Genomic DNA, 25,806 nt, shown 5'->3' with positions numbered 1-25,806 from the left:
GGAGCTGCTGCGCGGCCGCGGGAACGACGCGTCGGGCCGGGCCCGCGGCCGCAGGTAGCAGCGCGCGCGGCGCCATTTCGCGGCGCGGGGGCCTGTGCGGCTGAGGCCGGGGCGGCCCCGGCCCCGCGCAATGGCCGCTCTGAGGGGGTTGGCTTGTGGGGTGGCGGGGGCAGCGCGGGCTGCGGCCTCCTTCCGTGCCTGGCTCAGCCCAGCTCAGCTCGGCTCAGCTCGGCTCAGCTCAGCTCGGACAGGCCTGGCTGCGGAGGAGTGCGTGTCGCGCCATCTCCCTATGCCTCTCCCTGTGCCTCAGACCACCATCTTTAGCGGCAGAGCAAGCGCAGTGCGTGGCAGGGCATCTCTGCTCTGCCGACACCTTCCTTGTGGGCAGAAGGAGAAAAAATCTTGTGTTAGAGCTGCCTGCTGTGCATCTTGGCACGCAGGTGCCTTTCTGAGCTGATCACTAATGGGATCTCCTGGAAAGGTGTAACCTGGTAACCACTTTGGAAAGTTGGGATTAAGCTGAACTCTTCCACGAAAGACATACTAAGATCTTACCCATTTTATATAATCTCCATTTGTCTCAGATGCTTTGTCAAAAGTGTCATCTTCCATCCCTCCAGGACTGCCTGTGAACTGCAGCCCAGAAAGAAGAGGAAATCATTGAGATTTAAATTGAACATTTACCTCAAAGATTAAGAAAACAGCCATGCCCGTGCTTTCGGAAGACTCAGGTAACTTACCTGCATGCTTTAATCGTGTGCCTGAAACTTCAGTGCTTGYTTTTCACAGAGTATGTTAGTTCAGACTGTAATTGAATAAGATAAGAATTAAGATTGCTGAACTAGATTTCTCAATAGTTACTTAAAAGAACCAAGWATGATGGGTTCTAAAAGATAGAACTGAGTATATTGAGATTTCAGGGAACAGGTAGTTTTCTACCAGCCTTAGAGCCCATAAATGTTAACTGGTAGCCAGGATCATTTGGGTAAACTCACACTTCTTGGTATTGCCAATATCCACACATGTTTATTAAAGGTTGCTTCTTAAAGATCTCTGGTGCTTGCTGTGTACCTTGTTAACATTTTCTATGTAAGCATTGGTGTCATGCTTGTGTGCAGGCTGCCCCACACACAAATCTCTGTGTAAACTTAATAATAACCAAAATGGTACCTGAGTAAGCGTAGTTGACTAAGTCTGTATTAGAAATCCTTTAAAACATGTTATCTACAAATCTTTTGYTCTGCCCTGCCTTTAAATACAGGGTTACATGAAACCTTGGCTCTCTTGACCTCTCAGCTAAGACCTGACTCGAATCATAAAGAGGAAATGGGATTCCTTCGGGATGTCTTCAGTGAAAAGAGTCTCAGTTACCTAATGAAGGTAAAAATGCCTTTTATGAGTGTACATTTTCTCCACAAGTTAGTTATTTTCTGTGCTGTTGATAATTTTGTTTGCCAAAGCCAACTTATTTTTGTTTGGAGTTCTGTACTGGCAAAAGTATGTRCTTGTTGAAGCACAAACGTTAAAACATTTGATGAAAATTAAGATATTTTGTTATGAAATTTCTGCTTGGACATTGTTTTTTCTGACAGCTATACCTCTGGGAAGTTATACCACTTAAATATAAAAATATTCCCATGTTGATACATTTAGGAAGTTTTACATATCTCTGTAGTAATCTACCTGAATAATCTTTTTCAGATTCATGAAAAACTCCGTCATTATGAAAGACAGAGTCCAACTCCTGTTTTACACAGTGCAGCAGGATTAGTTGAAGACGTAAGAGTTGTGTCTCCTTTTCCTTCCCCCTTCCCTCCCAGTTGTTTTTAGAAGTTGACAAGTTTCACTCATCACTGAGGAGATGTGACCTCAGAAATACCGTGTCGTTATATGTCCAATGGAGACAGACACAGAGAGCAAAGAGCAAGTTGTACTTTGGGGCTTCGTGCATGTTTCCCAAAAAGGCACTTTTTTTTTTTTTCCCCCTTTGAAATTCTGAGACTATTCAGGTTTTGTAGGGGAACAAACTTCTTTTGCATGATCTACATAGATAAAGTGTTATGTCTATCCACATAGATAAACTGTGTTATTGCAATGAAAACACAAGAGTACAGTTTAAAATATAGATTAAAAACTTCAGGATTTTTCCTGAAATTGTGCTGACTGGAACACTCTTGAAAATGTATATTTAGGGGCTAAGATCCCTGTTTCTGATTTTTTTCCTGCACTATTAAAAATCTGAAGGAGGCCGATCAAGAAGTTTYAATCTTCTTTAGGACTCCTGCATACTTCATTGGAGTTGTATTTGATCTATACATGCTTCTTCAAATAGTGATAGAAATTAGTAAAGGTTCAACAGAAAATATACTTGTAAATATATGAACTTGTTCAGTGGATGTGTTTTCTTTTGAAGATGCTGCTTTTCTGTTTTCTAAGGTAATAGAAGAATTGCAGACAGCACCAGTRAATAACGAAGAAAAAGAGCTACTTCAGCTGCTGTCAACACCACATCTCAGGGTAAGACAAAACAAAATAAAAGGGACTTTAATGAAATTCCTTTGCATAACTGCAGCAAATATTGTGTTAAGGAAAACGTTCCATATTTTTTCGCTATGTCTGTTGGTGTCCTTTGAAAATGAAGTAGGTTATTATCTTGTTTATGTTAATAAAAGCAGGATAGCAAATAAAATTAGATACGAACCTTTTCAGTATTGTAGCCAGAAGACCAGAAAGAAATCTTTTGTTCCCGTTACAGAACTAATGTATGGATCTTCACAAAATCTGTTTAAAAAGTTTGCTGTCATGCTGAAATTTGAGAATTGGAAACTGTGATATTGCTCCATTACATTATTCTTTCATATTTCTTTATGCAGGCAATGCTTGTTGTGCATGATACTGTAGCACAGAAGAACTTTGATCCAGTCCTTCCACCTTTGCCCAGTAACTTTGATGATGATTTTGATGAAGAATCAGTGAAAATTGTTCGGCTAGTGAAAAATAAAGAACCTTTGGTACATACTATATAGTCCATCTCTAGTACTAAAATGCTCAGGTACAAAAGCACTGTTGTAAATGGGGGGGAGGTACTTGAAGATGTCATCAGATAGTCTCCAAAAATAAGTGTTACAAAGCTAGTTAAGTGAAGTAAAAAGATGACTTTGATAAATACACGGTCACCATTTTGCGTGAAGCAGTTGATAAACATGGATTGCAAAATGCCACTTTGAAGGGAGYGCTGAGATGCTATGTATATTAAATTAAGTATGCTTACTACAGGCATTAATTGAACGAGGGCATACATAAGTGTCAGTGCTACATAGTAAGAGTGTGTTTAGTAGCTCTATGCAAGCTATATTGACAAGCTACTCTTTTTATACAAATATGGAAATGGAAGAATTTCCATATTACAGAAGAATGAGTGGAAGAATGGATTATGAATCCATTCATAACCCATTATGAATAAAAGAATGGATTTCCTGGGGGGAATAAAAATGCTTTTGGGGAAGAAATCTACTATAGGGTGTTTGGGAACTCTACAATAYGGTAGATAGTAAAAGAGAAAGATGTCTAAATTCCTGGTTAAAGCATTATATTGCCAGTAGATCGAGGAGAAGATATCATATGAGCTGACTTTCCTTGCTTTTGTACATAAAAGTGCTGGCTTTATTGTGTAAGGTTTCAGAAGACACACAGAGAAAGGTTATTGCAGAAAATGCTGTTTTGCACACTCAAGTGACTATGATTACCAGCGTAGTGCAGGTAATACAAACATTCAACATAACTTAGCAGTGTCATGTGGGTAGTGTAAAAACTCAGGGTGTGTGCAGCTTCTTAAAATCACATGACATGCACAGCAAAAAACTGAATAATGGTGAAAATATTCAAGGCAGGAGACAAAAYATGTAGAAAAGATGAATTCCGAGGTAAAGGACGTACTAGCTTACGTGTTATTTCACTGCTAAGTGAGTGTGTTCTAAGCAACTTTGCGGGGGGTATTTTTTATTTCAGGGAGCTACCATCAGAAGAGATGAGCATACAGGGGCTGTGATTGTAGCAAGGATCATGAGAGGTGGTGCAGCTGATCGCAGTGGTAAATTTCTGAAGAAAAACGGATAAAAATAACATTTGTAAACTGTTATAAATTGCCAGAAACATGCATGTACACATACATGTTTTRCACAGAACAAAATCTTAACTAAATCTAATGATTATTCGTGAACGAAACTAGTCCTTTGGACACTGACGTTTAATGCGTGTGTAGACTGTTTTGTACTAAGCAAGCAGCTCATCTGACTCTTGATAGCCAACTGTTACCTGTCAAGTCTAAAATAGTATTTAATGTATCATTCCCAGACAGTTTCAGCATAGGATAAGTCACTTGCTAAAACTGCCTGTCCCCCTCCTTGATGACAGGAAGGGAAGTTTAGCTGACAGGCTCACTTGACAGCTGCGTTTCATTTGGCTAGGGACAGAAAAGACTTCTGTGTGTGCACTGTCATGCAGCATGCTTTCAGGTTGCAGATTTGTTCACACAGTATTTGACCCTACATTTTCCAGAAGCTGCTCTTACAGATTGTATTAAATAAATTTAGTCTCATTGAGCCTTAAATGTGATTTATAGAGTTCAAGCCTTTTTTTTATTTTTTTAAATACAGTAGTAATAAARTCACAAAACTGATGAACTGCTGTGATTAAAAGAAATAGCTAATTAGAGCTTTCCTTTTGACTGTTGTTAGCATTTTTTCTTATTAGCATAGTCTGATAAATGTAATGCAAAGCGGCTAAAGAGTGTGCTTAGCGTTTCCATGTTTCATTGGTAATGTATTATTTTGATAAGCTGCTTTGCTCTAAAATAGCTATTGGAAAAATGAAAGTATTCCAGTATTGCATTTTAGTGCTGATCCAAATTCAGAGGCACTGATATCTCAAAGGATTTTTGCATGTGTTTCTTTCTCCACACTCTTGGCTGATGTGACTGTGGCSCCCTGAAAAACAGGCCATATAAAATAAGGTCAGGAGACTTTAGAGCACGTTGCCAACAGAAGCATTTGGCTGCAGTAGGGAATCTGTTAGGTTAGGGTATGCATACTTCCAACATAGTTTGGACATTAGAGGAATAGCACCTTCCAGCCTGTGGACTTACTTTAATTATCATCTTTCCAGGTCTTGTCCATGTTGGAGATGAACTGAGAGAAGTCAATGGTATTGCTGTGCTTCACAAACGACCTGAAGAAATTAGTCAGATTTTGGTCTGCACCTATTTTATTTTAAGATCTCGTTTTTTTCACTCTGTGTGTCAGGYGGTGTAGTAATTACAACAGATGATGTAATTTGTCCATGAGTTTAAAATATGGTACTAAAAGATGCAATGTCTTTGCATTGAGAGCTCTTTTTCCTCCAGTGGATTATTTAGTCTTCTTCATTTGGCATCTGAGAACTCATTCATGTGAGTTCTGTGCAACTAATTCATTTCTAAGATACATATGCAAAAGTTACATGCAACTCTGTCAAGAACATTATTTATGTGGTTATTGTATGACAAGTACATTGTAAATGGAAAGTGTACTTCTATAACACAAATAGTTTATTCATGTAATATGTTCGGAGGCTGAAGGAAGCCTCATCTTGGTGTCCTCTAGAGCTGTCCATCTGTTCTTTACTGCCACATTTCCTGAGGCATTGTCTCTAGATTTAATACCCATAAATGTCAGCTGCATCTGAAGCTCCATGTCCAWGATCAGCCTGCTCTGTTCCATGAAGTGTCTTAGCTATTACACGCACTTGTCTCTTACTCCTCTGCTTGTCTGGGTGTGGAGCAGCATTTGGGATGCAGTAAGAAGGGCGACACTAAGAGATGGAAGTATCTGTCATCACTTCCATCATCTAATTTAAATTTAGATCAAAATTATTCTGATTACAAATACAGAATATACACTGAGAATAACTGCTTTTAATTCACAGAAAAAATCAAAAGCATCTTTTGAGATACTTGTATGAAATCAGTTATTTGTGGTGATTTTGGGATGGTATTTTGTCTAGTTTTAGATGTCTGCAYTGTAATAGCTTCCTTTTCCTGCTTTATTTATGAAAGAGAACTACAAATGTTCAAGCTGATTGTCCAGGTTTCCCTTCTAGTTTATTCTCTTCTAGGCTACTTTGTACTACTTTCAAAGTAAGAAACATTTTTATTTTTCAGGCTCAGTCTCAAGGATCAATAATATTAAAAATAATACCAGCTATCAAAGAAGAAGACCGTCTAAAGGATAGCAAGGTATGCAATTTCATGAAATACTCAGACACACTTTGTACACTTGCACAGTTCTGGCACCTCTGCAAATGCAAGATCCTTCCTAATTCAGTGAGGAGTTTCACAGAATCAAACTCAAAATTGAATTAAAGAAATAGACCATTTTTTGACATAAAAAACGTGTTGTTTCATGCAGTACAATTACTTAGATGTCTTCTGTCTTCTAAATGGTGACACATGTTCTTTCATAGCATTTCTAGTCATTTGTTTTGGTTTGTGTAATTAAAACTCTTGTTCCAGCCTGGTTTCAGTTGCCCACACAAGTATCAGTGCTCCTCTCTGAGGCCTTGGAATGTCCTCTGTGATCAGCACTGACTTCTTGTCCTGTTAGTCCCTTAGAAGATGCTTTTGCCAATCTCAGTTACTACTTGCCTGCTTATCACTTCATAATTTCTTCCTTACCTCCATGAAATTAATCAAACATGATTAATAGATTTTGTTGCATTAAAGGAACATTCTAAAGACAGAATTTAATCAGTCAACTTTGTCATACATGTCTTTTTAATGTTATCTTGTTTCTCTTTTTTTCCTTTACTTGTTGCACTTTGTACTTGCATAGAATGTGAATTTTGTTTCCCTGAGGCTTTGAGCTTCATGTTCTGCAATAGCAATGCATGATGTTTGAATAGGTGCACTTGAAAGTTGGTTTGTTTTTCGTCATGAGTGGGTAAGTCAAAACACAGAATAAGGCTGCAAGATTTCACTATTTTTGGATAACATCACATAAAGGAGAGACAAGAAGTGTGTAGTTTTTATAGTTAAAAACGTAATGATTAGAGATTAATAGTTTAAATGCCTTTTTAAGGGTAATTTGAAATTCCAGATAGGACAAGAAGGAAGCATGTGTTTCTTTTTGAAGGTTTTTATGAGGGCACTCTTCTGCTATAATCCCAACGAAGACAGAGCTATTCCCTGCCAAGAGGCTGGGCTGCCATTTAAGAAGCGACACATCCTGGAAGTTGTCAGCCAAGATGATCCCACGTGGTGGCAAGCAAAGCGTGTTGGAGATACCAACCTCCGGGCAGGCTTGATCCCCTCAAAGCAATTCCAAGAAAGGTTTGTCAGTGAAAATTACATTTTCACTATATGGTGTTAACGCTTATTTTACGCTACTTTTTGTCTGTTTATCCATAATCTTATAAAGAGGTGGAAGTAGTACTTTCAGCCCACAGAGAAGTGTCGTCAAATGAAAAAAAAGACAAATCCATTTTTGTATGGTAGCAAGTTCATAAGCAGTATAAAATGGCTCGATAACTCAAACGGGAAAATGTTGTTTGGAATTGTCAAGGAGATAACTTTATCACAAGATCTGAGTTATTTTATGAGATTAATGACCATCTGTTAAAAATAGGAMAGTGTAGAACTTGTTAGCTTAGGGACAGCATTAAGGTACAGAAAGAAAAATATCTGCTTCCTGACCAAACATAATCATGTTTTTCTACAGGAARCGTCTTAGTTAAGGCATTGATTCTGCTTAATGCTTGGTAAAAAGTGCTAGAGCAAGCATCTGTCGTGTTACTTGTACATACAGAATTTAAGAGATGCTTTTTGAATTCCTAATACTCTTCCTGCAATGAGCAGAGTCATGATTTTTCCAGGCCACATTCAGTTAGAATTGAAATGAGCAAGGCTGACTTTGGAAGTGGTTCAAATTGTGGGACACAAAATCTTAATTTTCATTTCACTCCAGAGCTGGAGCTGAGTTAAATTTACCTACTAATCACTTCTGTTCACTTTCTCCTGAGATGGKTGATGCATATTTTAAACTTCCCCCATGCTAGTTCCATCAGAGATTTATTACGCTACTTCAAGAAGCAGCACTGTTTTATTCTTCATTTTCAATACTATAAATTCTTTATATCTCTTGAGCTTATGTTGCTAAAATGTAATTATTTTCTGTTTAGACGACTGAGTTACAGAAGAACTGTAGGCACTCTGCAGAATCCCAAAACTGTGAAGAAGCCACTCTGTAAGTCTATTTTGTTTCTTTAGTGGTGCCTTAGATGATATCAACTTCTCAGTGATTTTCTGTGATTTTTTTAATAGTATTTTTTATTGTGGATGAATTGGATACATATTGGCACATGGGAGGATTTGGTTTTGAGTTCTATGCAGTGAGGCCAGCATCCAGTAGTTTAAAAACATGACTGTTCCTCTTCTGCTTTTGAGAACATGAGATCTTGCATTTTTTTAGGAGTTTTAAATTCTGTTAGTTGCTTTCAGAATGTTACAACTGATATTTTTCAGCAGTTTGAAACTTTATAGCTGCTAAATAAATTCAGTGCACCTGTCTTGGAACTCTTATGTAAGTATGATAATGGCTCTAAGCCTATGAAATTAAGCTGGAACTTTAACAAGCATAAAAATCATATGAGCTGGCAATACCATCTGCATTTCAGCTTATGGAAAGAATTTAGCTTTACTGTCCCATTTCTTGGTGTCACTGAGCTGTACTTAGGTAGACRTCAGAGCAATTCCTGTTCACAGTTCCAAAGCCTCTGGATTTTAGGAAAAGGTCATTGATCAGTTGTTCGCTGCTTAATTTTTGTTGAAGATATAAAAGTCTGATAAGCAAATCAGGAGTTCCTTCCTTTCCACTCACTGTAATTTTACTCATTCATTTACCAGTCTTTTAATCATATCAACTCTGTCTTTTATGCTAACTGCAGATGATCAGTCTTCTGACAAAGGTAGGTAGTCCCCCTGCATGTGGCTGTGTTAGGCTCTTGAAGTTTGTGTCACRTTACCATGTCCTTCCAAATACCAGGCACTTGCTGATGGACCAAGATACAGTTATGTTTTTCACATTAGATATGTAATTCTAGAAAATAAAATGCCAAGTATTGGTATTGCATCAACTTTGGTGAAAGACCAAATCATATTCTGTTATTAGCTCTCTGTGACTGGTATACACTGAGGAAGCAGGAGCTGGGAGACTGGAGCATATCTTCAAAAAGAGAAAACAGCTGTGAATAGGAGGAGTTATTACTACTGTTATCTTTTGTTACTGTAAGCATAATRTTTTATGCTTTTTGTTATTATTATTGTACACTGGCACAGATGGAAGACCAAATGTGTATTAAATTACAGCTTACATTTCCCCTTTTCAGGTCCAGATGACGATGTAATGTCAGAACCGGCAATATAATCCTTACATAATCCTATCTACTTGTAAAGTCATGCATCAAAAATAGAGCCCTGTGATTGAGAAATGATTTTATTTCGTTTAGTCTGAAAATTATACTTAAAACAGCAAGCAATGGATACTGAAGAGCATGAGTTCTGGAAATCATAAATACTGCTTTTTTTTTTTTTTTTTTTTTTAAAGTATAAACCACTAGCCAAGGCAAATATATTTTTGTGTTATTATTTCTTGCAGGCACTATGTTAAATGCCCATCTCTTTCTCTCCCTTTCTGTCTCCTTCTTTCTATCTCATGTTTATTATTTACAGAGGACTGTGACTGTGAAGGATATTTCAATGGACACTACATAGGTGAGAAACCGAAATCACTTCCTCTTCCATGTAAAATAAAAAAAAAAAAGGTGATTTTAAAAAAAACCAAAATATTTCTTTTCATTAGCATTAATTTAACATAAATTCATAAACTAGATTATCTCTGTGCAAGGGTGTAGTGGACATAGCCAGTGCTTGGCAGTTCAGGATGACTTGAACTTTTTTTGTAGATTGTTTTCTATCTAATATGCAAATGAAAATAATGGCCACATCTTTTCTTTTTTCTTTTTGTAAGCTAGATTAGTTCATTGGTTTGATTATAAAAAAGAGAATTCTGAGAATAATGAAAGCATAAGTTCTAGCTGAAGGGGCTTAAAAGCTTGGGTGAGATGTAATATATTGTCTTACGTTTTCCTCTACAGCTGGCTTGCGCAGGAGCTTTAGACTAAGTCGTAAAGAGAAGGAGAGCAATGAAAATGATGCAAAGCAAGCAGAGCAGGCAGATACAGCAGAATTACTCACTTACGAAGAAGTCACTAAATATCAACAGCAGCCTGGTGAACAGCAGAGACTGATTGTTCTGATTGGTAAGATACACAGTTTGTTTGAAATATTTAACATGTCTCTCCCTTTGCTTACTCCCATCCAAAAAGACTTACTTTGACTTTTTTTTTTTTTTTTTTTTTTTTAAAGATATTTCTTTGGTCAACATTTCCTCACTTCTTTCAATTGATAATACTAAAAAAAAATTCAAAAATTGTGATGCACATCCAATTGTATTTTTTAATTTCTATTGATGTTTGGTTTGTACTCAATTATGATTCATTTATACTGTAAGAACAGCTAATGAAAAGGTAGATGTTAGAATTGCTCTGTGTAGTTTCAACTCTGTGAGCTTGGCAGCTTTGTGTCCAGCCCATTTTGTATGATATTTTAGAAATCAAGGGTATCCCAGAAAACTAACTGCTAAAATTATGGGGTTTTCTGACATAGTGCCTGATATGTGTCTTGCCAAGAGCTGGGTTCAGTTTCCTCCTAATAATATTCAATTTAGAATGGGATAAACTGTAAAGTCCCTCTATATAGCTTCCTTCAAGCCTACTCCCATGTCATAAATTGTGTGAAGTTTAATTTATTTATTTTGTCTTAAGTCTTTCTTTCCTGAAAGAAACCTACCAGTCACTTCTGTTTTATTAGGTTGTTTGGGGGCCAGATTAAACGAGCTCAAGCAGAAGGTTGTGTCAGAGAACCCTCAGGAGTACGGTGTTGCAGTTCCACGTATGTAAAATATATTGACATTTGTGTGTCACCACTTTATTCTCCTCCCTGTTTCATAGTATAATGCCAGCTGCACTGGTGAATGGTTATTGGTTTTTGTTTCCACTGTTGATTATATTATTTTTTCATTGTCACATGCTGCATTATGCTAATTGTTGATTAGCAACAATACAACAATATTACCTGCTATGTTTTTACCCACCAGTCACATGAGTGCAGGAATTAATAGTTCTGTTGTGTGGGTTTGTAGTCATCGTGTCATAATTTAGTGTCTTAAAATATTACTAAAGGCATAAAAACCCATTGACATTTGCATCCCCTTTTGCAGGGGAGGGATCCCCTGCATCCCTCCCCAAAAGCAAGCCACTTTTGCAGTCAAAAAGTAACGTTGAGGACTGTTATGTAGATATTTAGTCTGTTGGCAGTGAAGGTCATAAAAATAATTTTCAATTGAATTTCAATATACAAAAAAGAGCAGATGTTTGTACTGACAAGCATAGATTTTTGTAACAATCACCAAAGTCTCACTTACAGTGATGACAAATACTAAAATGTCAACATCAAAAGTAAGTAGTTTTAKAATTATATAAGTTTCTCAGGAATGYAGGAATGTAATTGAGGGTAAAAGAACCACTCTGAGCCTCTTGCCAAAAAATCAAGCCCTTCTCCTACGTTAGGAGGGAAGGAATGAAGCTGCAATGGGAAGAATGCAGTTTTGTGTGCTTCTCTCCCCCCTACCCAATTGCCTTTCTCCATTCCAGATAATAACAGAAATATTAAGAGCTTGTTTCCAGAAGAGCAGTTATTTATTGTAGAGCTTATTCAGTCACTTCTACCAGTTTGAGAAGCTGATGTCCCAATTTTTGTGTTATTGTATCCTTGAAGACTGAGTTAAAAAAAAAAAAAAAAGAGACAACATTTCATTCATATTTTATGTTGGTTTGAATTTACCCTTGTGTGATTACCTTGACTGTGGACATGAAAATGGAATTGGATCTGAATATGGAAAATASAGTTTGCAAAGGCTGATTTGTCTCCCATGTCTTGCTTCTAATCTCTTMTAGATACAACCAGATCAAAGAAAAGTCATGAAAAAGAGGGAGTAGAATACAATTTTGTGTCTAAGCAATCGTTTGAGACAGATGTACAGCAAAACAAGTGAGTTTTATTTTGAAATACTCCATAATTGACTGTAAAATATATAAAATTTAGCAATACGAGTACCAAAATCAAATGCAAAATTGGACATGCCGTATAAAAAGGATTCAGTTTTCCAGAAGTTTAATAAGAAACAATTCAGAAACATAGGACTGATAGGAGGGGAAGATAGAATTCATCCTCACATGTCATAACTAGTATGATTTGTCACAATTGGATCTGGCAAAGTAAGAGAGGCTTTTTTGGGCYTGCTTATTCCCAGTCTAATATAATGGGAAACAAGTTTTATTGCTAAATTCAATTCAAAGTGTTTTGTTGAATGAATCAAAGGATATAAAAGGGCTTTATGTAAAATCCAGTGTGTTTTTTCCTAAAAAAATGGATTTCCTCAATTAAATCTAGTGTCCTAGAATTCAGAAGAATCAAAGTCTTATTTCCTTGCTAGTTTTGTTCTACTCTCTGTCAAAAACATTCCCTTTATTAAGTTTGTATATCAGTCAACTGAGTTAATGCAGCTGCTTCTTTTTTTGTGGAATTAATAATGTATTAACTTTGTGGAGTTAATAATGTATTAACTTTTAGATTTGTGGAACATGGAGAATACAAAGAAAATCTGTACGGCACAAGTCTTGAGGCAATTCGGTCCGTGATGGCCAAAAAGAAGRTTTGTTTGGTGGATGTGGTACCTGAAGTAAGTTCTAATGCTTATAAATTACTTTAAGGAAAGCAAATATTTCTTATGGGGCTCAAAGCCTAGGAAACTAGTATTGTTTAGCATTTGTGGATATTTGCTCTGCTGAAAAGACAAATCCTCAGGATAAATGTGCATAACCTTCCTGGTCTGCTGAAGGCACAGCAGCTATGTTTACAGCACGAATGGGATTTCCACGCTTTTTCCTTCCTGGTGCTTCATAGCATTATTAGAATTAGAACTGGTGCCAATATGCCTGCTCTCACCTCCTCCATGCTAGGATTAACCTTGAAATTGTGACTCAGAAATGGTGAATGGGATCAGTGAAGATTTTTAATGCTATTTAAAATGAATGTCAGGTTTGCAGTTTCCTGTGTTTGATCTTTTGTGGGGAGCAAACTGCAGGCTGCCTAACAGACCACATTTCTATCATTTTCTCCATTTCTTTGTTATGTCCCTAATGCTGGAATTACAAAGCAAAGCAAGGTGTGTTGGCAGTTGGACTATGCTCCAGGAAGCTCACATAGCCTTGTAGCCAAGAAACTGGTGTTACGCTTTCTGCTGAAGAGCAAAATGTTACCATGCTCACGTGTGTGGTATGCTGCACATCAATTCCTGCCAATGTGTGCACAAGTGAAACTGTGGAACCCAGCTCTTGCAGATCACTGACATTCCTTGTAGTGATTTACAAAAAAATGACAAAAAAATCTCTTCACAGGCATTGAAGCACCTGAGGACCCCTGAGTTTAAGCCTTATGTTATCTTTGTGAAGCCTCTCATTCCCGAGAAGAAAAAGCCTGCTCTGAAATCTCCTGTGTCAGAAGAACTCTCACCCTGCCTTGTAAGTATCAGAACCCTAACCTCTACTTCTCAGATACTAGAGAAATACTTGGGATAGGATTGCTATCATACGAAAGAGTTACTCTTACTTGACACTGAAGGAGTCAGGGTGAATCTTCATCCTCTCATCTGGAACTTCAGAAAGGAATTTTTGACCTTCCTCAAACTTAGGTGAGCACACATCTTCCCTGTAGAGYTGTGTGCATCACTCAGGGGCACAGCAGAGGAAGCTGCTCCTGAGCTCAGATAAACTAACAGTCATTTAATTTTGTTGATAAATGCCCTCCCATCAAACAGCCAAGGCAGCCACGTGTTGCTTATACCTGCATAGTGACATCCAACATTGTTTTTTTTATGTTTTCTCATCCTCTCAGCAGAGTGAAGAACAGCAGGAAATTATAAATTCAGCAGCATTCATTGAAGAGCAGTATGGCCATTTAATTGACACTGTACTGGTGAAAGAAGATCTCCAGAGTGCATGCAATCAGCTGAAAACTGTGATAGAGAAACTAAACAAGGATTCGTTTTGGGTGCCAGTCAGCTGGGTTAGGTCATAGCTGGTTTATTATCTGCCTTAAGGAAGGATTGTGTAACTGTGTATTGTAAACGTGAATTATGAMAGGGAAACATGTCGAGTCCACTTCTAAGCTGCCATTCTAACTAGAAAAGAGTCTATAAAAAACATTAAAAGAACTAAGCAAAGCAAGTCAGAAGCAAGCACTGCCTTCCCGAATCAGAATTTTTAGTGGGAGCTACTGTTGAGAACTGAAAACACTCAAGGCTAAATAGATTAGTAAAAGATTGGAGCAGGGTAAATGCTACATTCTGTAAGGTAAAATTTCACAGAAGGTCTCACACTTTCAAAGCATTTAAGTAGTGTTTGACATTAATAAGCTGAAATTCTCAGCCTTTAGCCRAAAATTGCATGGCTAGAATTAACGCATCCCAAACTTAGGTACTTTTCAGGCACGAATCTGTCTACAGAGGCTACTTAAACTAGGTGGGAGTGATACCATTTGGAGAGTGCTTAAGACACCACTTAAGCTGCTTAGAAATTCARGTGGCTGACAGACATGTCAGGAAGACATGATTCCCTTCAATCATTAGTTGTAAATCCTTTCCCATTAGTAGATGAGCTCTGTAAGTTATATATATTTTAGCAGCTGAAAGTGTGGTTTGTTTTAATGCCCGTCCCTTTTACCATTACATTAAATGCCCATTTCCTGGGGCTTCTGGCTGTCTTGTACAGATAGTCTGCTCAGCTTATATCCACTTTCSCAGTCTCTTCCTGCTGACACAGGCCAAACTGGAGACATTCTTTTATCTACGTGAAAATTATATGATTTGAGCTAGGCCTTCAAGAAGCTTTTTACCTGCAAGGCTCATTTAGAAAATATACCTGATGGACACCAATATATCASCTCTGAAGAAGGCACTAAAATGAGGAGGCTGACAGCAGCAGCACCAAGTCTTCATCCTTCCTGCAGTTACAAGTGTGGTGAACGGTTCCAGAGTGTGTAGTGGTTCACATCGAGTCCTGAAGAGGAGATCTTAACAGTAAGAGGAGTTTGCAGCTCTTTCAGGAAACTTGAATATACAGGATTTTTAGGTGGKTATAAGAAAGTGAAGAGATAGGGTTGTGAAAACACCCATGTTTTCAAATTCATTATTTGATAATTTATGAGTATTGTACAGGTGTACGTTAGATAAAACTAGTTGCTGTTTTCCTTTGCCTACAGAGCTGTAATCTTTTATATGTACTGTGTCCTTGAATAATATCCTCTAATGCACCAAACTCATTCTTTACATCTTAATAGTATAATTCTTGTTCTAGCACATTGACGAAAACTAAAAACACTGCATATTAAAAAGCATATTTCTCTATATGCCAATGTTGGTGACTCTACATAAAATCTTAGCCCCCAGAGCCATGTAGGACAGTCATATTTGTTCCACCAAACAGCTTTACCCTGACTAGTGGTGTCAAGGTTCCAATTAACGCAAGAAGAGCACTTGACATAAGCAAATAGAGCTGCTCTGTCTTTTCAGAGCAGCCACACTGCAGGACTGTTGGACTCTCAGCAAGTGTGTGAGGACTTCTTCAAATTCTGGTTGTCCATGAGCTCTGCTGTCACATATATCCTGTCCTGGCCCAGCAGAGCCATCAAAGGTAATGTTGTTTATGAGAGAGACTCGCTGGCCGAATTAATTTTGTGGCAGATGTGATCTTTATCCTATGAAAAATTGGGAATAATACTTTATTTCAAATTGGCAACATTTCAAGTGAAACAGCCATAGGAAAATATCAAATAGGCAGAAATGTCTTTGTATAAATTGATAGATGGAATATTAATTAAGGGTCAGAATTTACTCAAAGCAAGATTCCTATTTAACCACTTAAAAAATTCCAAAGGTTTATCCATAGATAGCTTGTGTGCTTTATGAGCTAACATAGTTTCATAATTCCCCTGTTAAAGAGAAGCAAGGCAAATGGGGTATACAGGTATAACTGAAGTTAAAGTTAAATGAAGACTTAAGATGTTAGCATGTAACATGGCTGTTAAAACTGACCTTAGAATAATTTGAGTTAAATAATCTTCAAAAATGCTGTGCAATTAGGTAGTAAATTCTCTATGGATGCAAGTTTACCTCAGTATTAAGTTGCGGCACTGTCAAAAATGTTGTCTTGTTTCCAGATTTTTTCGGAAAGTTGGAGGTTCTGTCTGGAGGTTGGAGCAGGTTTTTTTTCTGGGCTCAAAGAATGGTGAGAGGATAGGTATGTGTGTGCTGAAGTTTGAGGGTAGCTAAGATGGACATTCACAACCCACATTCAATGCTGCTGTTTATTCTAAAACCCTAGCAAAAGAGAAYGCAGCAGATAACTAATGTTACCAGAAGAGGAGCCTGATTCTGACCAGATTTTGAGTCCCTGTTGCGTTAGCTGTGCCTGCTTTATTCTCCTGCAATTAGAGGGGGAAAAAAAAAACGATGAGAAGAGATCATAAAGAGAAAGCAAATGTACTCTTCTTTCAAAGCCCTGCTTTGTAGTAGCCCCAAGAGCAGTAAGTCATATTGCCCATATCTGAAATTGCTTTCTTCTTGAAACGCAAAGTGTGTGCAGTACAGCCAAGGAACACATCAGTCCATGAGATCAAATATCCATTCAGGTAATTTTGAAGAATCATTTTCTTCAGCCAATTTTGTAATAGAATTGCAGAACTTGCCACCTGCTGAGGTAGAACAGCATACCTAGTTCTCTTGGGAGGCGATAAGGTATCGGGTTGAGTTCCGTATGACGTGCCTGGTTTTCTGCTATTAAAAAAAAAAGGAATTTGTCATTGAGGCTGATCAGACATTACAGGAAAACTGTTATGACTGTAACTTTTATAAGTGCACTGCCAAATTGTAATCTTTTTTTGCCTCTTGCATTTTCCCTCCTAAAGACTATTTACTCAGTTCAGCTGTCAGTAGTTACGCAGTGCCTAGTTAGCTGTAGACTTTAGGAATTTCAGTTTCTGAGACTTTTGAGTTGCAGTCTCTTCATCCTAATTGTGAGAGGTTTCTGTAAAGTGAAAACAAGGTTCTCCTTTTGATGATCTCTTTATAAAAAGAAAAAAACCTTGCATTTATTCTGCTGTAACTGAAATTAATAATATTGCTTATGCATGTGACTAGGCAACAAGAAAATTACGGTTTGAACATAATGGCAATATTTATTGAGAATATATCAGAATAAAATTCAACTTCAGCAAGGCAGCCATTATCTCTGAGACTACCCAGCCTTTTTATATACAAGCAGCCCTTCAATCCAGATTTCTAATTTTATTTTTTAAAATGTTCTCTTTTCTAATTACCTCATTTTTTTCTGATTATTTTCTGATTAAGGTACTTTTTTTAGTTCACTAATACAGATAATAAGTAGCTGCCACTTTAAAAACATCCCCATAGTTTTAAACTTCTCAGATACATTTTTCTATAGTTTGAAAAAACAAAGGAATGATATACTAAACAAAAATGAATGTACGTGCCTGCCAGCCAGTCTCAGACTTCCTATGATCATAAGTAGCCTTACGGTCAACAAGCCTCTTCAGAATGCCTTGGTTTTCAATAGTGATCTTCACTATTTCCCTGTTTTGCTTGTCTCTATTTGAGCTAAAAACAAAAATGAAAGAAAAAAAAATTAAAAAGTCAATTTTCAGCACTTTCTTGTTAATGTAGTGATGTAAGGCATACGCACAGGTGCAGTAACCTCAATTCCCCCTCTCCCTCAGCRACACTCCCATACCCAAAACGGTGCCTTTCAGTCTCTTGCAGTTTGCCTTTGGCCAACATTTCCCTAAGAGCAGGGTAGTGACCGAGTCTGTACCGTGGCTCATTGTCATCSCTTGTCCCTGTGCATTTCTCTTAATTCAGAGGTAAAGCTATATAATCTCAGCTACTGTATCACACCACTGAGAGTTGCAGGTGTCTCCAGAGAGGTAAGGCAATCTCCCATACAGTGATCCAAAGGAACGTGATGTGGCAAGAAGGCAGCAAGAGAACAGCTGTTGAGGGGATCTGAACTGGCAAGGCAATAATAGGACTTTGCTAGCTGGCAAAAGAATATGTACCACGTGCAGATTCTTTCGGTGCAAATATATGTGCAAGTATACAAATAGAAAATAGCCTCACTGACTTGCCCTGCATGGCTGCTGTAAAAATAAATTGGGGGGGGTGAGGAGGACTGTTTGGACTTGCAGTCTATACATTCAGATAGTTTGGGGGGAAAAAGAAAAAAGGAAATCTGAAACTGGCAGAAAAAAAGAGGAGGAAAGCTAGTGAAATCCTTACCAGGGGAAGGGAGGATCTGCAGGAGCCTGGGGCAAACGGCTGCAGAGAGCCTGAGTATGAATGAAAAATAGCAGGAGAGTAAACTGCCATTTAAAAAGAATTTAACTCCTGAGCAGCTGAGATAGAAGGCTACAGTCACCTGGTTTGTGCCACTTTAGCTTCCCTGGTATAAATAACCTCTTTGCAGGAATAGCTCACTTCCAGGAGCTCTTCTGCAAGTGGATTTTTTCCCAGGGTGGTGCAGCCTTGAAGAACAAGAGTTAAAGGCTGACCCCGATAGTTGGGCTTGTTGTAACCTGTGAGTCTCTTGTCTAAAATTGCCCGGCCCCCTTCCTACAGAGACCTACACAAGGCCTGCAGCACTGCGTGTTTCTGGAACAGATGGGAATAGCAGCTACCTCTTCCAAAAGCGCTCGTTCCAGCAGTCTACTTTCCCTGTCCCTCGGTGTATCTCGGCTAGCCTCTCCAAGAGCTTCTTATTATCTCTCTCAATTTCCCCAATTCGCTTTTGATCCTCCTGTGCCACAGATACCAAGTTTGTAATGTGCTTTATATTTTTCCACATGAAGATCTTTACTGGGTGAGCTTTTACAGTTGTTATGCTGCCCCTATTCATTTCTACATATATTCTATATGTACATACACATATATATAAATTTTTAAAGTCCTCTTCTGCTCTCAGCCATATCCAAAATCACTGTTATTGTTTTATCGCTGCCTCCTTGTCCTCCCGCTTCCCCCTGTCCACTATTTATCTATGGATATAAACAAACTAGCAAGACCCAGAAGCAAGAACTTTTTTTTCCCCTGGCCTTTCTTGTTCCTTTTGTGACTGTTAAAGGATKAAGCAAGCCCCCTGTTCTACATTTACCTGGAAATGATGCCAGAAGTAACAGGMAAGCTGTTACCAACAAGGGTGGGAAGGAGACAGAGTTAAACATTATCAAGTACCTGAATCTTGCTCAGGTTAAAATGSTGGGTCTGTGCACGTGAGGGCTTATTATCCACACGAGATTTTGCTTTAAGAGAAGAAGAAAAGGCTTTATGTAAAGGAAAAAGAAAAGTCTTAAGAAGCAGCTGAGCCCCATGTCCCTTCACCCAACTTTTCCTTTGTCAGCATCCTCCACATACCATGAAACGTCTTGTGCTGATGAAAAGCGCTGCAGGTCTGCATTGCTTCCTGGACGCAGCGGGAACAGAGCGCTTCCGTAATGCGAGTATTCATTGCAGCACTACACAGCAGGACCCTACTTTTCAGTAACATTTTATTTATATGACAAACAAGCCATACTACACACATAAATGGCAACGTGGTTAAACCATTTTCTGTCTACAAAAGCACAAGCCTGAAGCAAAATCTTCCATTCATCTCCTGTATTAGTTTTAGCTCATTGAAAACAGAACTCTAATATAAACTAAGCAAGATGGGTTTTTATTGCCCTGCAACAACCCCCCCACTACAAGCAGAGTGGATATCCACTGAGTGTGCAACACAATAGAAAGGAAAATAATGTTCCTTTTAAGGAGGCAGCCAGCAGTTTAATACTCAAAAAATAAGCCCCTCTTAAAAATGAGGCCATCCTGCCCTTCTAAGGCAGGCAGATGCCTGCTGCATTACCAGTTTTGCCCACATTCAGAAAGCAACAGAACACGCAGTCTTCTCTTCAGTGTCCTCCTTGTGCCCAGCGAACACTCAGAAAGAGGTGACTGCCTTGGTGACAGGATCAATGCAGAGGAGTCACACAGGGCACAAGAACAAAGCACAAGCAGCAGAGTATGCACCGTGTCGTGGTGAGGAGACATCGGTCATCTCCACTTTCTTGTGCTCATTTTCTTGCAGGGCTGCTTACCTGTTTTTATGACTTTCGTACAGTTGCCATGGCTTACCAACAACTTCCAAATTGGACTTCTTCTTTTATTTATGCCCAAGCTCTCCATTTTTCACATTTATATCCGGAGACTCTAGACAACCTTGCATTATGACATGCTCACGTATTGCAAATGAATGCTCAGTCCCTTAAAACTCCATCCCCTTTGTGAGCTGGACASAGCGCCTATCCAGCTGTGGAAAGTCACGCCAGCAGAACTTGCTTTCTTGTTTTTTCTCTCATAAGCTGATGCAAATAAACATTACACCCAAGGGATACTTTATGTGTTAGAACCATGCTGGAGGTGTAAGGAGCAGTCTTTCTTCAGCCTAAAACTCGGTGTCTTTCCACAACAGCTGCTAAGAGCATTAAAAGCCCCTATAAAATCCAACCTCATCTTCCTCAGACCAAGATTTCAGCAGAGGAAGATGCACAGGGGTAATACTGCAGCCACACACCCACTTACGTCCATAGCAAGACAAACAGAAACGAATGCATAAACCCTACACATAACGTGTTTCTATTCAGCTCCTCTAGTGGTGGTGACACGCAACAGACAGATTTTTCTTAGATTAAAAAAGCTCCAAAAAGAACAAATTTGTGGAGACCAAGCTAAAATACCTTCAAAATGAGGTAGAAGTTTATACTCCGTGTTTAAGGCCTTCTGTGTTGTGGTAGCACCCATGACAAGCCATTATTAGTGTTATTGAGGATGGCACTCCTAATATTAGTTTAAACAATCTTTACAGCTATGAATCATTAAATTATATATGATTTACGTCCCCTAAAAAAGACAAGTCAGCAAAAAAGGTGCCAGGCRATATGCTGTCATGAAGGAGCCTCTTTGGATGTGTTCCTGCTTTACAAGTTGCTTCAGTTYATGTTTTTAAAGCTGTCTCCAAACGTCAGATGCTTTTTTTTTGCTAAGGAATTCGGGTTTGGCCAGCCACACAAACTGCACAGATCCAAAYTGTCAAGTGCCTTGACTCTACTAATGTATTTTAGAAGTCCCCTCCGTTCAGCTGGGCTGGAGCCCTGCAGGTTAGGCTAGCGGGCAGTATGCGCCACATAAGCCTTTCCCGGGCTGCGCTGAAGCCGCCGCCAGCCGAACTCCCCGCTTCTCTGCGCTTTTATCCCAAAGCCCCGGTGTCTGCAGAATCTTTAGGACCAGCTCCTCAAAGGCATGGAGGACGCCGTCCTGCGTCTTGGCACTCGTTTCTACAGAGACGAGAGGGAAAAAGCTCAAGTGCATGCTCTGTTTTATTTGCATAGAGTATTGCTCTTTGTGAAAAGCTACTTGGGGCAACAACGAGAAGACAAATGCAATGTATAACCAATAACCTCTTTTCTCCTTTAGGGACATACCTAAATTAATTGCAATAAACAGAAATACATTCCATCAGGCTGAAGCCTATCCCCTTTCTATCTAGAAAAATCCCACCGTCCCCCCTTTCTCTTCACAATAGTAAACAGAAATTTTTCTCAGTTATGATGATAAATCTACAAGATGAACTCCAGAAATAAGTCATAAACCGAAGAATGCAGAATATACACGTTCACTTGAGTTCTTTCTCCAAATCTTACCAAGAGGCTTCATCTATACAGGTGTCTTATTTTTAATACACATTTTTTTCTATCTTTGCTGGCTTTTTATTCAAATTCTACATTTTATTGTTGGTCTAACCATAGATTTTTATGTAGCTATGCCAGAAACCCAGCAGTGAAAAAGATTACCTAGGACCTTTACTGATACCAGGCGGGAGGAAGATTCCACTCTTTAGGGCTCTGAATTAAAAACAAACAAACAAACCCAAAAGCCTGACAACTGCAAGATAACATAAAAAGCCATGCCTGCACAGTGCATTTCATCTTCAGGGAAAAAAATAAAATTAAGATCCATGGACATGAACTCATGCAGCAAAAGGCATCCATTAACTATAAAAACCAACCTGGAATGCAAAACGCTTCATTCATGCTCAGCCACACCAAAATCAATAATATAAACATACCTTTTTGGTAAAGAGTAACGYACCTATAAAAAGCAGTGAGCGTTTCTTAGCAAACTGAAGTCCTTCTCTTCTCTCTACTTCACGATCAGGCTGCAAGGAAGAACATGACCAAAGTAAACTATATTTGCCAGTTGTAGAACTCCCTGGAAAAGCAGTCCTGGAAACCTGGAGTTTCCAGCATCCTGGAAAGCTGGGGATGAGGGCTGCTGCCTTCCTACCCAGCTGGRAGGGAATGAGGTGTATGCCAAGGAGGAGGCTGTCACAGTCAAGTGGCTGAAGGTGTACATCAAATATGCCTGTTAAAAATGCACGACCCGCTCAAAACCACTGAAGTCGTGCACTGCACTTAGCTCCTCTGGCATTTCTCTTTATCAGATAAGCGGAACATTTCACTGCCTTCTTTTAAGACAGTTTCTCATTATTTGCATCTTTCCAGAATTATTTTCCATGAAATTCTTAGTAAGATCTGCTTCGAAAATGAGGTAGTAAATGAAAAAAAAAAAAAAAAAAAAAACAGAGCCTGCTTCATCCTTGGCTCCTTAGCTCCTTAGTTAGAGGACATATCGCCTCCTTGCATAAGAGATACGTAACTTTCGGAGCTTATCTCACATTTGGCACGACTGAGTATTCGGTGGCAGCTTGTAAGGCAATGCATTTCCAAACTGACCTTATCAGTTTTATTGCCAACTAACATCTTCACAATGTTGCTTCGGGTAGTGTACATTTCCAGCTCATTCAACCAGCTTTCCAGTCCCGTGAAAGTGTCTTTCCTTGTAACATCGTACACTGGTGACAGAGGAAAAGGAGCTTAAGAGCTGTGAAGTCTTGATGAATGGTTGCTTCATTATGGCAGAATTTAGCAGGTCGTACTATTTTAACTGTTGCCTCTAATGAAAAGCACTATTAGGGAACCAGAGATATATACCATCAAGCATATAGTCTTCCCAGAGTTGGACTATATAAGCTGCACTTATCTGAAGACACTAGGGATTACAGAACACGAGCATCTGTGTGATATACATTTGTGATGGGAAACAGCTTAACAGCAGAGATTTTACAGATGCTGCTAGATCTGAAGAGGAYCACAAAAATATTTTGAAATATTTATTCTGTCATCTCATTGAAAGAATAACTACATGTATGCATTACTGTTAAAAAAGAGGGATTCTTAATATCAATAAATGTGACTTTGGTCACTAGTAACTTCAGAACCACCCTCATGTAATCATTAAGGTTAAATAAAGCTGCAGGCTGCACCATGGTCAGAAAGAGCACTTGTACAGCACATTATTTAGTCCTTACTCTCTCCCAAGAATCCTTTTTCCTTTTTTTTTTTTTTTTTTTGGCTAGTTTCTGATGAAAAAAAGTAAAAATACACAGGGAAAAAAATGGTTTGGCTTATGACCAGAACCTTGCCAGAATAATGAGAATAAAGGTGATAATTCATCATAATGGTTTTCAATGTGATATCAAAATATTTTAAACTCAAAATATATAGTAGACGCACTATGTCCTGCCAATAAATTCTGCACACTTCATGTTTGAGCTAGACATGTGGAAGTGTTGTAAAAAATTCAGTAGTCAAACTTCTGGTTTTATCAGTCTCCTTTGAGAAGAGCTTTCGATTTGCTTAGTAACAAAGACTTCCCATTTTTCATAACCACATTTCTCTTCCATGTACCTCCTACCTAGAACCACCCCTTGAGCTCCTCGGTAATAACTGGGGGTCAGCGTTCTAAAGCGCTCTTGTCCTGCTGTGTCCTATGGGGAAATAAAAAAAAAAAGGCATTTGGAAAAACAACAACAAAAAAGGCAATTTAAATTATGTAATATAAGCTGAACAAAGTTAACGTTTTTCTGATCAGTAAGGACACCTAAAAGCATAAGACTGTAACAAAGTGCGGGAAGCAGCCGGAAAATATCAGCAGGAGAGTAACAGGGAATAGAAAAAAAAAAAAAGGCAGGGAAACATGGAGAGGACTTCATTAAAATATGAAGTGATAACCACAGGTTCTTCTGTACAAAGAATAAGATCTGTACAAGGAATAAGGCAGCAAAACCAACAGGATCCAAGAAAAATACACCAGAGATTGGTGCTGCAAGCCAAGCGGCTGTGTTTAGTCAACTGAGAGTCGGGTGCACTGAAAGGGTGAGAAATACAGCGGTGCTAAAATTTACCACTGCGCTTCCAAGGCAGGAAAGGAGAGTCTAGTTAGCAAGCACTACTTCAAGGCTGCTGAGATGCCTAGTAGATAAAAGAAATTAAGGTGTTTATGAGAGTTTAAACGACATACTGCTGTAATAGTTGGGAAAAAAAAAAACCTTCCAAATAGGTCCAAGAATGCAAGGTGAAATGCAGAATTCYCCAAAGGAACAAGACGGAGGCAAAGGAATTGCACAAAGATTTCTTTTTTAATAAAAAAAGAAAACCTTTATTTAAATATACACGCAGATTACATATAGACTAACAGTTCTGTTATTATTTCTCTATCTTTGTTTTAAAAAATAGTATTGGAAACCCAGGTACTCAATTCATACCGTTCTTACCCTGCAGACCTARCTCTGAGGTTCCCCCCCACACTGGAAGCCTCTCTTTCACCTTGGCACCCTGTGCACACACTTCAGTTTTTATTTCACCCAGTGCAACTGCCCTGTCTCCTGAAGCTGCTCCAGACTCCAGCAAAAGTGCCTTTTCCAGCTATTCAACTCGTGCAAGTTCTGGCCTTGCTTTGATTTCACAGCAAGGAGACACACCCCTGGGTGATTATTAAGCCAAATATTTATTTGTCACTCGCAGRAGAGCTTCTGCTTTTGGTGCAGCTTGCTCCGAATGCGTGCAACAAGCGTGCCAACTAGAGCAACTGCGACCATTATCGCCCTTGCTCCGAATTCTGTCCTGAAATTGCGGATTTCGGTCCCCGAACCACAGCGAAGAAACATTTAGGATTTGTTTTGAAGAGCTTCGCCTACCACTCCTGCTGTAAAATCACGAAAGGCACCGCATCCTACACGCAGTTGAGCCAGAAATGCACAACCCCGACGTCGTTCGAACAAGGGGAGAAATAAATCCCGCGCTCTTGAGATCCCCTTATCAGCCCAAAACGAAACGTACCCATATTGCAAGCTGCACCGCGCGGCCGTCCACCACCATCTTCTTCACTTTAAAATCAACACCTGGAGCACCGAGGGCAGGGGTGTCACGAGGCGCAGAGCCCGAGCCCGCTGCTGCAAGGCGGGCCCCGCCGCTCCCCCGGGCCGCCGGCACTCACCGATTGTGGGGTTCAGGCACGGCTCGAAGGCGCCCTCGGTGAAGCGCAGCAGGAGGCTGGGGCAGAGGAGAGCGGCCGTGAGCGCGGCACGGAGCCCGGC

The 25,806-nt window shown here is 39.1% G+C and overlaps 2 protein-coding genes across 3 annotated transcripts; one reads left to right on the top strand and one right to left on the bottom strand.

The window, feature by feature from the left end:
- The first annotated feature begins 21 nt into the window (after positions 1–21).
- Positions 22–15,888, top strand: MPP3 (membrane palmitoylated protein 3). Of its 2 annotated transcripts, none has more exons than XM_026054441.1 (19): positions 22–54; positions 621–731; positions 1,262–1,380; positions 1,702–1,779; positions 2,437–2,517; positions 2,874–3,011; positions 4,009–4,090; positions 5,164–5,249; positions 6,197–6,271; positions 7,167–7,363; positions 8,212–8,276; positions 8,977–8,997; positions 9,761–9,802; positions 10,186–10,350; positions 10,961–11,041; positions 12,106–12,199; positions 12,782–12,890; positions 13,609–13,731; positions 14,108–15,888. In XM_026054441.1, the coding sequence occupies exons 2-19, from the start codon at positions 707–709 to the stop codon at positions 14,285–14,287; spliced, it is 1,761 nt and encodes a 586-aa protein (XP_025910226.1). In that variant the 5' UTR covers positions 22–54; positions 621–706; the 3' UTR covers positions 14,288–15,888. The 2 variants fall into 2 exon arrangements, with proteins under 2 accessions (XP_025910226.1, XP_025910225.1); XM_026054440.1 differs by having other exon boundaries at positions 14,105–15,888.
- A 4,962-nt stretch (positions 15,889–20,850) lies between these two features.
- LOC112960288 (ras-related protein Rab-18-B-like) lies at positions 20,851–25,758 on the bottom strand. The gene is made up of 6 exons (XM_026054511.1): positions 25,707–25,758; positions 25,550–25,611; positions 24,126–24,198; positions 23,105–23,223; positions 22,461–22,527; positions 20,851–21,646 (listed from the first exon to the last, which is right to left on the bottom strand). The coding sequence occupies exons 2-6, from the start codon at positions 25,586–25,588 to the stop codon at positions 21,471–21,473; spliced, it is 474 nt and encodes a 157-aa protein (XP_025910296.1). The 5' UTR covers positions 25,589–25,611; positions 25,707–25,758; the 3' UTR covers positions 20,851–21,470.
- Between the last annotated feature and the right edge of the window lie 48 nt (positions 25,759–25,806).

The sequence above is a fragment of the Nothoprocta perdicaria genome, unplaced genomic scaffold, assembly GCF_003342845.1.
Source record: "Nothoprocta perdicaria isolate Ctin4 unplaced genomic scaffold, notPer1 scaffold_121, whole genome shotgun sequence".
Lineage (NCBI taxonomy): Eukaryota > Metazoa > Chordata > Aves > Tinamiformes > Tinamidae > Nothoprocta > Nothoprocta perdicaria.
This window is presented reverse-complemented; position numbering and strand designations above follow the sequence as displayed.

Coding starts and splice junctions, on each gene's coding strand:
- LOC112960288 (XM_026054511.1), bottom strand. CDS start 25,588: ATGGTGGTGGACGGCCGCGCGGTGCAGCTTGCAATATGG. Junction 24,199..25,549: donor CGGTGCAGCTTGCAATATGG/GTACGTTTCGTT, acceptor ATTTCCCCATAG/GACACAGCAGGACAAGAGCG. Junction 22,528..23,104: donor TTGGCAATAAAACTGATAAG/GTCAGTTTGGAA, acceptor TCTTCCTTGCAG/CCTGATCGTGAAGTAGAGAG.